The 14,304-nt window shown below is 36.0% G+C and overlaps 1 protein-coding gene across 1 annotated transcript in view; it reads right to left on the reverse strand.

Annotated features, from left to right (window-relative positions):
- CNTN5 (contactin 5) overlaps window positions 1-14,304 on the reverse strand; it is a 964,763-nt gene that overhangs the window by 316,710 nt on the left and 633,749 nt on the right. The window contains exon 7 of the mRNA XM_087821593.1: window positions 10,979-11,074. Coding sequence (XP_087677719.1) covers window positions 10,979-11,074 — 96 coding nt within the window. The remainder of the gene's footprint in view (window positions 1-10,978; window positions 11,075-14,304) is intronic.

A 14,304-nucleotide genomic window follows, 5' to 3' on the forward strand; every position in this document is an offset into this window, starting at 1 on the left:
GAAAGTGGGATGCACAGCAACATACCATAAAAACACTAGTTATCCCAGGTAATGTGAGCCAGTAACCCAAGGAGTACGTAGCTTGATTTCCTGGCCCACTATTTCCACATTCTTCTGTGTAGAATAACTCATAATAAGGGAAAAAATAGATTATTTTAAAGGAGTTGAAAATATGTGGTCAAATCCAATTACATAACCAATGATACTTAAATAAACCTGAACAGAAATGTAGAAATCTATGTGGAAATCCCAAACAAATATAAGAAGTAAAAAACCAGGTTATAGCAACGGTCTCAGGCTTTTCTCATCTGCTGTGTCTAAATAATCTAAATCAACTCCAGAGTGCAGTGTTTGCTTTGTGATATTTGGCTTTCCATGTATAAATTTTGGCAGATATAGTTCAAAAACCAAATACTTCAAAACACATGGAGTTTCCCTTTCCAGCAACATCTAGAGAACATATTACACAAAGGTGCATTTCAAGCAAAAAGACTAGACATATATTTTAAAACTGATTTGTGAAGCTTTTAAAAGAATGTCAAAATGCATCCCCTGATAAGCACCCAGTTTTAAAACTATCAAGCAACCAGTTAAAGCCCTTGTTATAAATGCCTTACCACATACCATAGTTTGTGTTAAAATGGTCATTTTCTGTGTAATTTAAGGTTATAAAATGTTGTTATTATTTTTTTACTCACACAGAAAAACATACATAATAAAAGTAAATAATTTCTTTGTTTCTCTAACATTTCATTCACTGTGCTTGCATTCTTACCTATCCTGTTTGGCTTCTAAAAAATTGTTGAGATGGAGACATGAGTACTGCACTATTATACTTGGTGAAATAATAAAACTTCCATATACACCTTATTTACTTTCATATATTGTTTATATACTTTTTTGTGGTGCTAAATGTTCAATTCCATTAACAATTTGGTCAAGTCAAAAAAAATTGATGAACTTACTTAATCATTTGAATTGATGTAATAAATATATCGACTAGTGCCTACGTATATACAAACTAGGAATTTTCAATAAAACTTCAGAATAATTTGTGAAAAGATCGCATGATATTGTCAAAAGGACACTGGAATTGGAATTACACAGGCATGAATCTTTGTCATTTTATTTATTAGATGTGAGATTTTAGACAAGTTTATCTTGGAGCTTCAATATTCTCATTTATAAAATGAAAGTTACAAAATAAACTTATAAAGCACAAATAAAGATGAAATAAGATTCTATATGGAGCTAGGCTAGCATGGCTTGGAGGTCGAGTGTGGACCCATAAGCCAGGAGGTCCAGGTTTGATTCCTGACCAGGGAACACACCGGGGTGTCCAGCTCGATCCCCAGTCAGGGGCGTGCAGGAGGCAGCCGATCAATGATTTTCTCTCATCACTGATGTTTCTATCTCTCTCTCCCTCTCCCTTCCTCTCTCTGGAATCAATAAAAACTTTTTTTTTTTTTTAAAGATACTATATGGAAAATGAAAGTTTTGGTTTTCTCTTACTCTCTTTAGTCTAATGAGATGGCTGACCCTAGTCAGAATTTAACAACATAGTTCTCTGTGTCCTAATAATTTAACTCAAGTCCACTTGATTACAACATTTTTTTAAACTGTTTTTAGTGGGGGTTTTTAATTAAAATTTTTTTCCAATTAAAGTTTCTATTCAATATTATTATGTATTAGTTTCAGGGTATAATATTTTTTAGGGAACTAAAATTATAATCATAAGACCATAATGACAAATTAATTGATCATTTTTTAAATTGCAAAGTAAACCTGCAAATCTTGCAAAAGTTGCGGATTTCATGAATTTAATGAAGGCAAATGTGGAAAATCCTATCATTCTTAGTGCATAGTTACTAACAAAGATCAAGCCAAGTGACCAGTAACTACAAGACTGTGGACCATACATGATTCGACGTATAGGAATTTGAAATCAAATAATTAAGAAAGACCATGGGAAAATTGCTGAGCTCCTCAAATTTTTTGGGGTCAGTTACTTTTTGTGATCTTGGTACAAAAGTTGAAGCAGGGAGTGTCATGCTATCTTACTATTTTGTAGAAAAGGGGGTGCAAAAGTACTTCTTGGGTTGTTTTTCCTCATAGTTGCAGTTATTACAGAATTTTTAAGTTATGAATTTAGATTTTCTGATGTAAAATTTCATTTTTTAAAGAAAAAATATCAATCAAATGCTTTCTTTTCATCTTTGTAAAATTTTGGATCCTGTTCTAGATAGATCTGCTCTAAGAGAAGAACTGGCACAAACTATTCCAGGATGAGGGAGCCCCTAAGATAGCAGTGGTACCTGATGCCCTTTCACTTCATTGGTTTTATTTATCCTTTCACTGATCCCTTTTCCATCTCAAACCCTCGGACACACATTTCCAAGTGCCACTCATCTTCTAATTGCCTTGTCAGTTTGATGACAACTGATCCCTCCCAAGTGGTAATTAAAGTTAGCAGGTAATAATTTAAGGTGTCACCTCTCTCATAAGCATTTGCATTTTAAAGAGGATTCTTCAAGACAGATCTTCAAGAAACATTGAATTTAATACTTACTATCCTCTAAGCATTGGGCTAATTGCTTTACATAAACTACCTCTTAATTCTTACAACAATCTTGTGAGGTAGTTTTTATTATTCTTTCTTTACACAAAATATAAGGTTTAATTTAAGAAACAAAGCCAGTAGTAAGTGTCAGAGCCAGGACAGGAAACCCTGGCTGTCTGATTTCAAATTCCAGGTGAAATATCATGAACAGTATAGTACACTATATGGAAGCAGAGGCTATCTAGTGTCCATCACCTTACATTGTTTGGGGGCCACCTACGCGTACTCTCTGGATTTGTTTACTCATACTGAACCTGGTTCTACAATGGATTTGAGGCTGGAGAACCTGTCTACCTGTTTTAAATTAGGCTGAGGTAGAAATACTTTCAATCTAAAGAAAACAAAAATTCTACCTTTTTTTTTTTTTTAGTACGAAATGTCTCAGCTGAAGCGTTATAGCTTATCCATGAGACCTGAAGGACTCCTTAGCTTTATTTTAACCAGTACTTCACAGAGGAAGAGTCTCAGGGCTATGGGGAACGAGGGGCTGCTAAAGTTTAGCATCAGCAACAGGACCAGGGTTCATAGTCCTTCGGTGTCCATTGTTGTTTATTTTTCTAAATTGAATATATATATATTTATATATATGAGATTTACAGTGAGGAATTGTTAAAGACACAACCAAGCGCACTATACTCCTTCCTGCGTTTGCTGTGTGCTCAAGTGCAGATGCTTTGCTACATGGATCATCATACATTCTGCTCAAAACATATGCAGAAGTAAAATGTTTCACCTGTACATTTTCATATAACACCCTTAATCCAGTTTTCTTGGTTCTTCCTATAGGACCAACTATGATGACTTCATTGTCCTTCACATTGAGACCCAGTATACATTCAGCACTAACTAGCATTCCCCATGAGTGACAAGGTGTCACCACAATTCTGTGATTGAAGGAGTGATGGTAAAGGGACTGGTTGGCTGGGAAAGCATGTTTCAGAGGGCTGGATGGACCTGTGTGTATGGTTTTGAATTTGTAGGGAGCTATGCGTATCAAAGATTGGGGATTTATTTTGCTTGGGAATCCATACCGCATAACTTCACAAGATCATCAAGGCACAGTGATACTTGGCTGTTAGAATTCAAAATAGTTTATGAAAAGCAGTGTCTGGTCAGTAGAATTTAAAAAAAATGATAAAATATTTTTGAAATTTGTTTCTTATACTTTGTGCTTTTTCTCTGGCTATAAGTGGCTTTATGTTTCTCCTATTGAATGTCAAGTTTGTTGGGACAGGTTTTGCATCATCTACACTTTTTTTGGTATTTTGTTCTCTGCAAATAACAGAGGTGCCAAATAATAATTCTGGCTATTTTCTCTTGAGGATATAACCACAACCATAGAGTGCCTGGTGTTCATGTGCATCTAGGAGATGCATTAACCTTTTAGGCTTCTAGACCTTGTATGTTTGAACAATATAACCTTTAGTCAATGAATCGTTTGCATCTTAGCAATTAACTTAATCTTACAACCATTTGGAAGAAAATGCAAACTGTAGATATTTAGTAATTTCAATGTAGATTTGAAATATCCATAAACTATGCCACATAAATGCACAAATTCTGCCAGTAACTGGCAGCTATTTAAACTGCTTGGTATCATAGAAACAAAACATCAGTTCTTTTTCCCCCCATGCTGTTTACTACAGAAAGAGAAACATATGATGTTCATAGAGTAAGCACTCTCCCTGAAAGATTCCAATCAATCTTATGTTAATTATGCCTAAAATTACAATCTCCTGCTCAAATCCTTTTCTAGACTTCAGACTTATGTATAGTTTTCTGTCATAACAATAGGTACCCACTACTTGATATGTCCATAATGCAACTACTTTTAGCCTGTCCTAAACAAACTTTATTTCTTAGTTAATAGGAAACAGTCACAGAGCCATAAACTTCAGTTCCTTTCCTTCTTCAAATTCTATTTGACTAATAAATAAATAGATCCACTAATCACCAAGAGCAGTCATATTTAAAGTGATCAAAACGATGTGAAGTGGGCACATTATGATTTTGTGTATAATTTCCAAAATAACAGAACTAAAATATATAATTTTATAATGAGTACAAAGAAAAAAGGCAATGAAAAACCTTCCGTTAATTTTAAAAACTCGGTGAAAATGGAAAAAGGGCAAATGAATTCTAGAAAAAGCAGGGTAACTAGTATAAAATTAAATAATAGAAATAAATAGGCTAAACTCATTAGTTAAAAGAGAATAGGCATGCAATAAGCATTTGTTGAATAAAAAGATAGGTAAAACATTTGGTATAATAAAATAAGCATTTTTTTTTTAGAGGTCAATAATTCCATTGTTAAAAAAAGTCTTGTTTGGGTTCATACTATAAAAATTTTAGTAAAGCTTTAAACAAAATGCACATTATATGGTATAAAATATATCAAAGATTGAAACCCTGGTTTCATCATTTACTAAGTATAAGAGCTTAAGTATTTCAACTAATCTTTCTAAAGCTTAGATTCCTCATCAATACAAGAGGCATCACAATAACCTCTAACTCAGATATTTTGCAAGGATTACATGGTGTTCTAACTGTGAAAATGTGATTATTGTATTGTAGAGTAGTATAGTCATATATACTTTTAACTAGAACCTAATACTTTGTACAAGAATTTTAAGTCCCACTTCAATATACATTTCTGAGATTAATGTCTCTGCATATAATACGACCAAAACATGTTTAAAATAAAATAGCAATTACTGACTTCTTTATTTAAAAGTATCTGTGGTGGTAACCTCTAAACCATAAAATAATTCTTTATATGGTTATAGGTTTTAAGAGGATTATTTATACATTTCCACACATATACTCTTTGTTTTGTTTTGTTAACCCTCACCTGAGGATATTTTTATCATTGTTCTTCAGAAAGAGTGGAAGGGAGGGAGAGAGAGAGAGAAATATCGATGTGAGAGAGGCACATTGAATCGTTGCCTCCCAATCACCAATTGCACCCTGACAGGGGGTGGGGACTGAACCCAAAACCCAGATACTTGTCCTTGACCTGGAATCGAAACCTGAGAACCTTTGGTGTGCGGGTCACAGCTCTACCACTGAGCCACACCGGCCAGGGCATCCACACAGATATTCCTTACAGTATAACCTTGGATTTCAAAATCACTAAACTGACAGAGGTGTTTTTTTTGGCAACCCAAATCATTTTGAGCAGATGTGATTAACATGTTAGAAAAATACATTTTTTTCCCCCTGGTAGATGAATAACTGCTTCAGTATCCAATCAAGATGGCTTCATTCACAGATGTTACTGACAGGAATTAATAAGATCTCTTGGGAAGTAAACAGGGAAGTTTAGCAAATAAGTCAATTCTGGCTTTTGCTTTTATTCACAGGAAAAAAAAGTGCATTGTATATCTATTTGAGGTAATGAGAAAATGGAATTTGGGACTATTTGTGAATATTATTTAATCTTCTCTGATGTATAAACTATTTATAATTTCATATAGTTACCTCTGAATCACAGTAGCTGTTATACTTTGAAATTATAATATTTGAATGTGATATTAGGTGACCCAAATATCTGTCATAAATATGGGTTGGCTGATAGGAACAGTCTAAACCCTGTAAAACTTCACTGTTAGAATCATTACATTCAATCAGTTATTTAACATGCAGTAAATGAATACCTACTAAGTGTAGGTACCGTGCTAAGCACTGGGGATGTAAATAGGATGTGGCATGTTTTGTACCCTTAAGGAACATATCTACTAGGGAGATAAAAATATTAGTAAACTTTTGCTTCCCATACTTTACTTCACATAAAAAAATTCTGATAAAATAAGATTAATTATGACTTGAAAGAAGGAACTAAAACAAGGGTGAGAAACAAAATGAAATCATGCGTCAGTTAAAGAGATATGCAATGATGAGACTGTGATCTATATGACTGTTCAGATGAAACAGAAATTTGGGTCTTAGGTTTCTAGTATGTACATGTCATTTACTCATTTCCCAAACTACAATCTCACCTCGCCAAAGCAAAGGAGTTGAGGTCATAGCTAAAGGCGCCAGAGCAGGTACCAACCCAACGCCTCTCCCACTCAGTAGTCCTGGATGATTCTTACTCTTATTTTGCCTCTTCAGCAAGAATTTTTCACTTGACTTTCCCAAGACATTTTTTTTTAATCCTCACTGAGGATATTTTTTTCCTTTGCTTTTCAGAGAGAGTGGAAGAGACAGAGAGAGAAAGAGAGAAACATCCATTGGTTGGGGCCGGGGATGGAGCCTGCAACCGAGGTACGCGTGCCCTTGACTGGAATCGAACCCAAGACCATTCAGTCCACTGGCTGAAGCTCTCACCACTGAACCAAACCGGCTTGGGCTCCCCAAGACATTTTTAAAGTTCTCCTTTTAATTGATTAAGCAAGGCACTAAAGTTAAATCCCTATTTCTCAATATGATTGTGGTTCCAACTAGTAAATCTAATCCCCCAGGTTTCAGTTTGCCGCTTGGCAAAATATGAAACGCCACATTTTATTCTGCCGTGCTGATAATGTGAATCACATCTCATTCATCTATTCTACAATCCACAGCATCGTTATGAGAAAAAGGTAGGTGGTAAGAAAAGGTTTCTTACTATATAGCTCATCTATTTTTACTGTTCCTGTTCATTATTTCTCTCAAAGTTTCTGATAGTTATGTATAGGGTAAAAACCTCAAACTGCTGATAGCTGGTTTGTGAGGTGTGAGAAAAAATGGAAGGGGAAGAATAACTCCAAAGCCTGATGAATTATAAGGAACGAATTTGCCATTAATTGAGGTGGACAAGGCTGCAGGTAGAGCAGGTTTGGGGAAGACAGAACCAATGGTTGGGTTTGAGACGTGGTTAACCCTGAGGTGTCTATGAGCCATCCAAGGGGAAGTGTTGCGCAGGCATTTGGAGACAGAAGCCAGGGTCCTGGCTGGAGGCATATGACTGGGAGATGTTGGTAATTAAAGCCTAATTGCCCAGGTGAAACCTAAGGGAGTGAGGACATATTAGGGAAAGAAGTTCAAAGACTGATGCCTGGGGGACATTAAGGGTTTGAGGAGATGAGGCAAACTCAGCAACAGGGTTCAAGAAATAAGGTAGGAAGAAAACAAGAGGGACAAACTGAGGACCGAGAAGAATCCAAGCGTCCATCAACCGATGAACGGAATGGTATGTACCCATCCAGTAGAATTCCATCCAGCAAGATAAAGTAACAAGCGACTGACATATGCCACAATTCAGGTGAACCTTAGAAACAGTAAGCTGGGTAAAAGACGCCACACACGCTCACACACACACACATGTGCTCACTCACACACACACAGGCTGCACATTATATGGTTCCATTATCATGAAATTAAGAAAAGGGAAAAGTATGGAGCCAGAAAGCAGGTGAGTAATGATGCCCTTGTGACATGGTGGGGGTGCTCTAAGACTAGAGAGTGGCACAACTGCATACATTTGCCGAAACTCACTGAACCGTACCCACAAGATGGGTTAATGGGGGGGGGCGTATAAATTTTACCTCAATCTGTTGAAAAGAGAGAGAGACAGGGAACAGGGATCAGAGAGATACAAGAAAGAGACAGAAAGAATTAGAGGAGTGGAACTGGATAGCCTATGTAGAGACTAAGCTTTTGACGAGTTGGATATCAAGAAGAGCAGAAAACCATGAGGTAATAATAGCTGAAAGAAGACAGGAGTCAAGAGAGCTTAGCTTTGTTTTGTTTTTAGATGGAGGAAGGGACAGTAAGGTTGCCTGTTGTTGAGAATGATCCAGAAGGGAGTCAACAATCTCTGGTAAAGATGCAGAAGGGAGAATTACTGAAGGGATTTCTTTAAGTAGGCAAAAACGGGGGGGGGGGGGGGGGGGAGAGACTGTAGCACACAGGCTTCGGGATTGCCCTTGGGCACGAGGTAATGCCTCTACACTGAAAAAGGGAAGTCAGCATCTGTCAGCACAGAAGCTAATGAGTGTGTGATTTGGCGATGAAGGCTGTGGGCGTGATCTTCTAATTGCTTTCCTTTCACAATAAAACGGTATCAGCTGCCAGTGTAGATGGGAGAAGAATCATGAAGGAATAAAGGGAATGAGCCGGGAGCCTGTTAATGACTGTAGCAGGGAAGTGTAGAGCCTGACGGCTCGAAGTTAAAAACAGGGTTTGCAACGAGGAATAAAGGAGAACGCACAATGGGGAGAAAGGAGAATGTATCTGTTCCGGACTCACAGCCTAGACACAATTTGGGAGAGCAAACAGCCATTCCTCTAAAAGGCTGCAGGGGAAGCCATAGCCTCAGGGGACACGCAAGTTTCCACTGGAGCCAGAATCTTAAAGGAATGCTCAACAAAGCTAAGTATTGATAGGGTTTGGCTGAGCAGGGATAACTTCTCATCTGCTAAGTGTTAGACACTGGCCTGGATGCTGATCTACTCCTGTTATTTTGGGTCCTGCCCGTCTCCCCTGAAACTTTGTTGTGGTAACCCTGATGTGTGAGTAGGTAATGAGACCTAACACTCTGGAATGAGTACTTAGCAGAATACAGGCGGTCCTACAATCTTAAACTACATCATCGGTCTAATATTTCTTAAGACATAGCTACAAGAGCAATTGTCTGGCTTTCCTCTTACAGTCTCAATCTGAGATCACATTTACCTTTAACCGATTATTAATATGCATTCTTATCTCATGCTTAGCATGTATGCAATTCATTATACTATTTCTTTCCCACTGCACATCTTTCCTGTGTAGTTTTCTTTGCAAATTGGATAATTTGTCTATGTGTAACCTTGCAGTTTTGTTTCTTATATTATCCTCTGTCACTTCACTTAAAAAAAAAAAAGTTCCAACAGCCTTGCAATATAAATTATATCTCTGAGAATCTTGCTCTTCTCCCACAGGAGTCACCTCGTGTTGTTCGCTCCTCTAAGTTGGCTGGTGAATACTTTCACCCTCCATAGAGCTTGTTGGTTTCTCTTCTCTGCAGCTTCCTCCTTTTTATCTCTAACAATTATTCATCTACTACTGCTTTTCAAACAAAATCTGTCTAATAACCCTTTAGACATAACATATATTAATGCCATAGGACTTTTCTAAACTGATTTTTTTTTGGTCTTATCTATAAGAAAAAATTTAAAACACACACTGCCTTGAAAGAATCCACTTCTTGAATCACATGAAGGTAAGGCTAGATATGTTTACTGAGAAGTCCCCAAACTGAACACAGAAGGATTGAAGTGACAGAAATGACATAGAAGAATTAAGTGAGTACAACTCAGAAATTGTTACTAATATTAATTTTGAAACCCAAAATTATTTCAAATACTTTCCTTTTGAAATGTAGTGTGCTTTTCTTTCAATTAAAAAAAGTTAGAAGGAGGGTCAGATAAAGGTGAGACACTAAGAAAATTGAATGAGGTCCTGTTGTAATATGTGATAAGAATTATCTATGGTAGGACAAGATCGGACCCTTGTAGTATACTAATAATACAACCTAGAAACTAGTGTAGCGTTCACACTAAACAAAAAAGAAAACATTATGGGTCCAGATGCCAGGGTCCAGATGCCAGGACCCTGAAACCATAAATTCTGTTTCCAATTGTTAACTCTAAGGTCTTCATTACTTCTCAGATAGAAATAAACATTGATATTCTCTCTCTCTCTAACTGAGGCTGGCCACTCTTAAATTGTATTATAGGAAATCTATACTGAGGCATAAAGGTACTCATTTTAAGTTACAGGGCTCAAACAAAATGAGTAGAATTAGCTATGAGTTGGCAAAAGGGAATATAATTAACCTGAGCACAATTCACTATTATGTTACTCCAAACTCCATAAAGTACTTACCTATTCATGACTTTTGTAAGAGCTCCAATAGCCAAAAAATAAGTATACTATAGTTTTTTTTAAAACTCATAAAAATATGTCTTAGCAGTTTTTGTTTGAGTGTGATAAACACCATAAACAATCCAGTTACTGGCTTATCTTCTGAAACAAGATGCACATTGGTATTCAGTTAACTCAACTCTGACACTCCGAGTAATTTTGAAAGGTTTCTACTCTCTCAGCTTATCACTTCCCTTGTGCTCCAGGCAATAAACTCCTCACTGGTGGCAGGCAGAGACACAACCACAACAGTCAAAAGTTAGAATGGTAATAAAACAATCTTTTCAGAGAAGCTCAGTCTCTTGTCTAGTGATATTCAGAGTATATGATCTTTAATTACACATCTGGTACTCTGATACATTTCAAGAAAACCATGCACATTTCACCTAGAAGGTTCCCCAGTAATAGACCGTCTGAGAGAAGGAGCACATAGTAAAGGAGAGCAGCAGCGATATAGAATGGATCCTACTGTACCTGGTGAATGAGGCGGAGGAGAGCACATCAGAACAACCCCCTGGCCTTCCCTCACAGAGACTGCACTTCTTGTCCGGCCACTAAAATTTCCCAGATCTGTCAACATAACACAGCATTTAGATGCAAGGCAAAAAGGAATTTAAAGAATAACTACTTTTGAAACTTGTACTTACTTTTCTTTCATATCCAGACAAGGTTTCTTCTTGTTTGTTAAGTAGTGATCAGAGGGCCTTAAAAATAAGTCTATATGTACCATCCAATTTTAAATACCGTGCTTTCAGATTATATGCACACTCTTTACCTATAGTGCATACGAATTGCCAGTGCAGGAAGAAATTAAGCAATACATTTATAACACATTAAATAGTTCTTTTATTTCTTTATAATATTTCCTACATATTGATTTTTCAACTACTCTACTACCAATAAAGCCCATTCATGCATAGTGAGAAGAGAAATAGAAGTGGTTAGGGATACCTGCTGTCCAACCACCTGCCTCATTATATGTCATGCTAGGAATGGCATGTAAAACCAAGCATGCATTTGTCAAATTAGAGAGACTTGTGTGCTCTAGCAAAATATAATGAGGCTATAAAATGTTCTTTTTCTATAAATGTGAGTGAATAAGTCATGTTACTTCCATTTAATAGAAGCCTGGAATGGCCTGTACTCATCTATTTTGATTACTCTGGGAGTATTACAGCTATCAAACACTTATAGGTCTGAAGGATTATAGCATTGATTGGGGTTCAATTGTCTTCCCTTAAATTATGTTACATTTCCACAATTTCAAATACTTTCCTAAAAATAAAGTGAGCTAACAAAGAATTCTGTGTATTATTTGTGTTTCTCATATTGTTCATTAATACATTCATAACTCAGTGTGTATGCCCCATTCCCATTTCTTGGGCTAAGTGGATCAAAGACATGATTTTTAGAATAGTTTCTCAGTAATTTTACAAATAAACATTGTCCCCGAATTCTCAGTCTGTAAAAACATGTCCCCGTGGTGAGAAATGCTTGTTGATAATGTTCTGCCTTTCCTTCCACTATTCATCAGTTGTAAAAGAAACTTCTTGAAACGTTTCATATTTCATGCTAAAATAGTATGTTTTAGAGCAATACATTGCAGACCCTCAAAATTAATGTTGTTAATCTGATGAATAATGAAAATAAGCAGTGGAGAAAATATATTGAATGGCTATGAAGGAGATAAATCACTAACTTCAATATCCCAAGAAGAATCTTAACCTTACTTTTTGTGAGAGATGGTTAACAATTTACTTACATGCTGAATTTATAAGAAAATCTTCTTAAATACATTCAAAATCACAAAGGACTAATAAATAGTAAAGGCATAATGCCATAGGGGTATTCATTATTAAAGAAAGTGTTTAGGACTTTACACATAATTCTGTGTTTCATTATAAATAGTTATGAGTTTCTCCAAGTGGCAAGGGAACATTGTCCTAGTTCTACTTTTTTGTTTTTCTATTTGAAAACGTACACACCAGCTTCTAGGAAAAATCAAGTTCATTCATTTTCAAATGTCTGTGACTCATGGCTTTAAATTCATATGCATTGATCCTTAGAGACAGAAGCTGTCTTCTTTTCAAAAAAATGATCTCAATATGAAAACAAAGCATGGCATGGTTTCTAATTTGACTTCCTTTGACTCTACTAAAAACAATTCAGGAACCATACAGTAAGGCAGTGGTTGCAGCAGGGCTGTAATATCTCTTTAGAGAATATATAGTTTTACTTTCTTCTTTTTATCTTCATTTAATTTATAAACTCTGGAAAGCTATTTGGATATCAATTTATTTTAACTCAATTTCTTAAATGGTTTCTGAAAAGTATATGTGTAGCTTTCAATACATTTACTATTACAAGTTTATATTATATTTATTATGACATCTCAAATCAACTTATTATAGTTAAAAAAATATTTTAATAGAAAACAGTACTAAATGCTTATTTCTGAGAAATTCAAGTATAAGAATGAACTAGGAAATAGACACAAAAAAGAGAAGAAAATTATAATTATTATGACCTGAATTGTGTTTGAGAGCACAATGACCCAAAAAATAACACTCAGCTGTAACTGCTTTATTTTGTACCACCTGTTAACACAGGTACAATTCAACATTTCCTCATGGAATTGTCTGTGTCATTATTTCCTAGGTACTATAGTACCAGCTGTACAAAGGTAAGTTGATTTTTTTCAACTGTGAATAAGTCATTTTTATATTTCATAAAGACATATAGAAGAACACTAAAAAGAGGTCTGCATTTTTATGGAGAGTGTATTTTTCTAATTTACATGCTTCTGCCTAGAAAAAAAAGTGAAATGTTTTTGTAATGTGACAGTGGTCCTATGTCACACAAGATTCTTCTTGATCTGAGGCAGAGCGATTTGTGAAGAGTTCCTGGTTGAAGTGGGAATGGCAACTAGAGAGAAGAGCCTGAGTGAAAACACAGCTGGTTGTTTTTATCTCATCGTGACCAGAAAGCAGTTAGTGTCTTGGGCAGTCCTCATCAGTGCTTTGAGTGCTTAGCGCATTATTTAATAGGTTACACATTCTGATATATCAAGGAGAGAAATGAAACAAAATAAAGAACAGGAACCGTAACGGATGGGGCTCTGATTATTTTACAATCACTTACACCCGGTAAAAAACTACCTTGCTCATATATCCTACTTTTGACCTTTGAGGGGAAAAAAGAGTAAGAATAAACATCTTAAACAAGGACTTCAAAGTTCAGGTTTAAATTATGAACTGAAATAAACCTCTTTCTGGACTTATAATAAAGCACTATGGCAAATAGATAAGCCATAGGCTGGAAGAGAAAGTTTGTCATCATGAACCACAGGGCCCCAGGCTGCGTCTTTTCTCATGCAGATTTTATTTTATTTTATTTATTTTATTTTATTATTTTATTTATTTATTTTTTAAATATATCTTTATTGATTTCAGAGAGAGGAAAGGAGAGGGAGAGAGAGAGATAGAAACATCAATGATGAGAGAGTCACTGATCAAGCCCGCAACCGGGCATGTGCCCTGACCGGGAACCGAACCCCGATCGCCTGGATCCCAGGTCGATGCTCAACCGCTGAGCCACGCCCGGCCGGGCTCATGCAGATTTTAATCGTGGAGTTTTAACTAGAACTGCAGCTTCCAAAATTCTGACATCTATTCATCCTAGATAAACCATGTGAAGAAAAGAGGTGTGCGGTAAACGATGTAATTGAGAGCTTCACATAACAGAATGTAGATTTAGGATGTGTGCTTTGAATCATGTTGACAAGATGTAAGATAAATTTC

Source organism: Miniopterus natalensis, chromosome 11, assembly GCF_054644295.1.
Source record: "Miniopterus natalensis isolate mMinNat1 chromosome 11, mMinNat1.hap1, whole genome shotgun sequence".
Taxonomy (NCBI): domain Eukaryota; kingdom Metazoa; phylum Chordata; class Mammalia; order Chiroptera; family Miniopteridae; genus Miniopterus; species Miniopterus natalensis.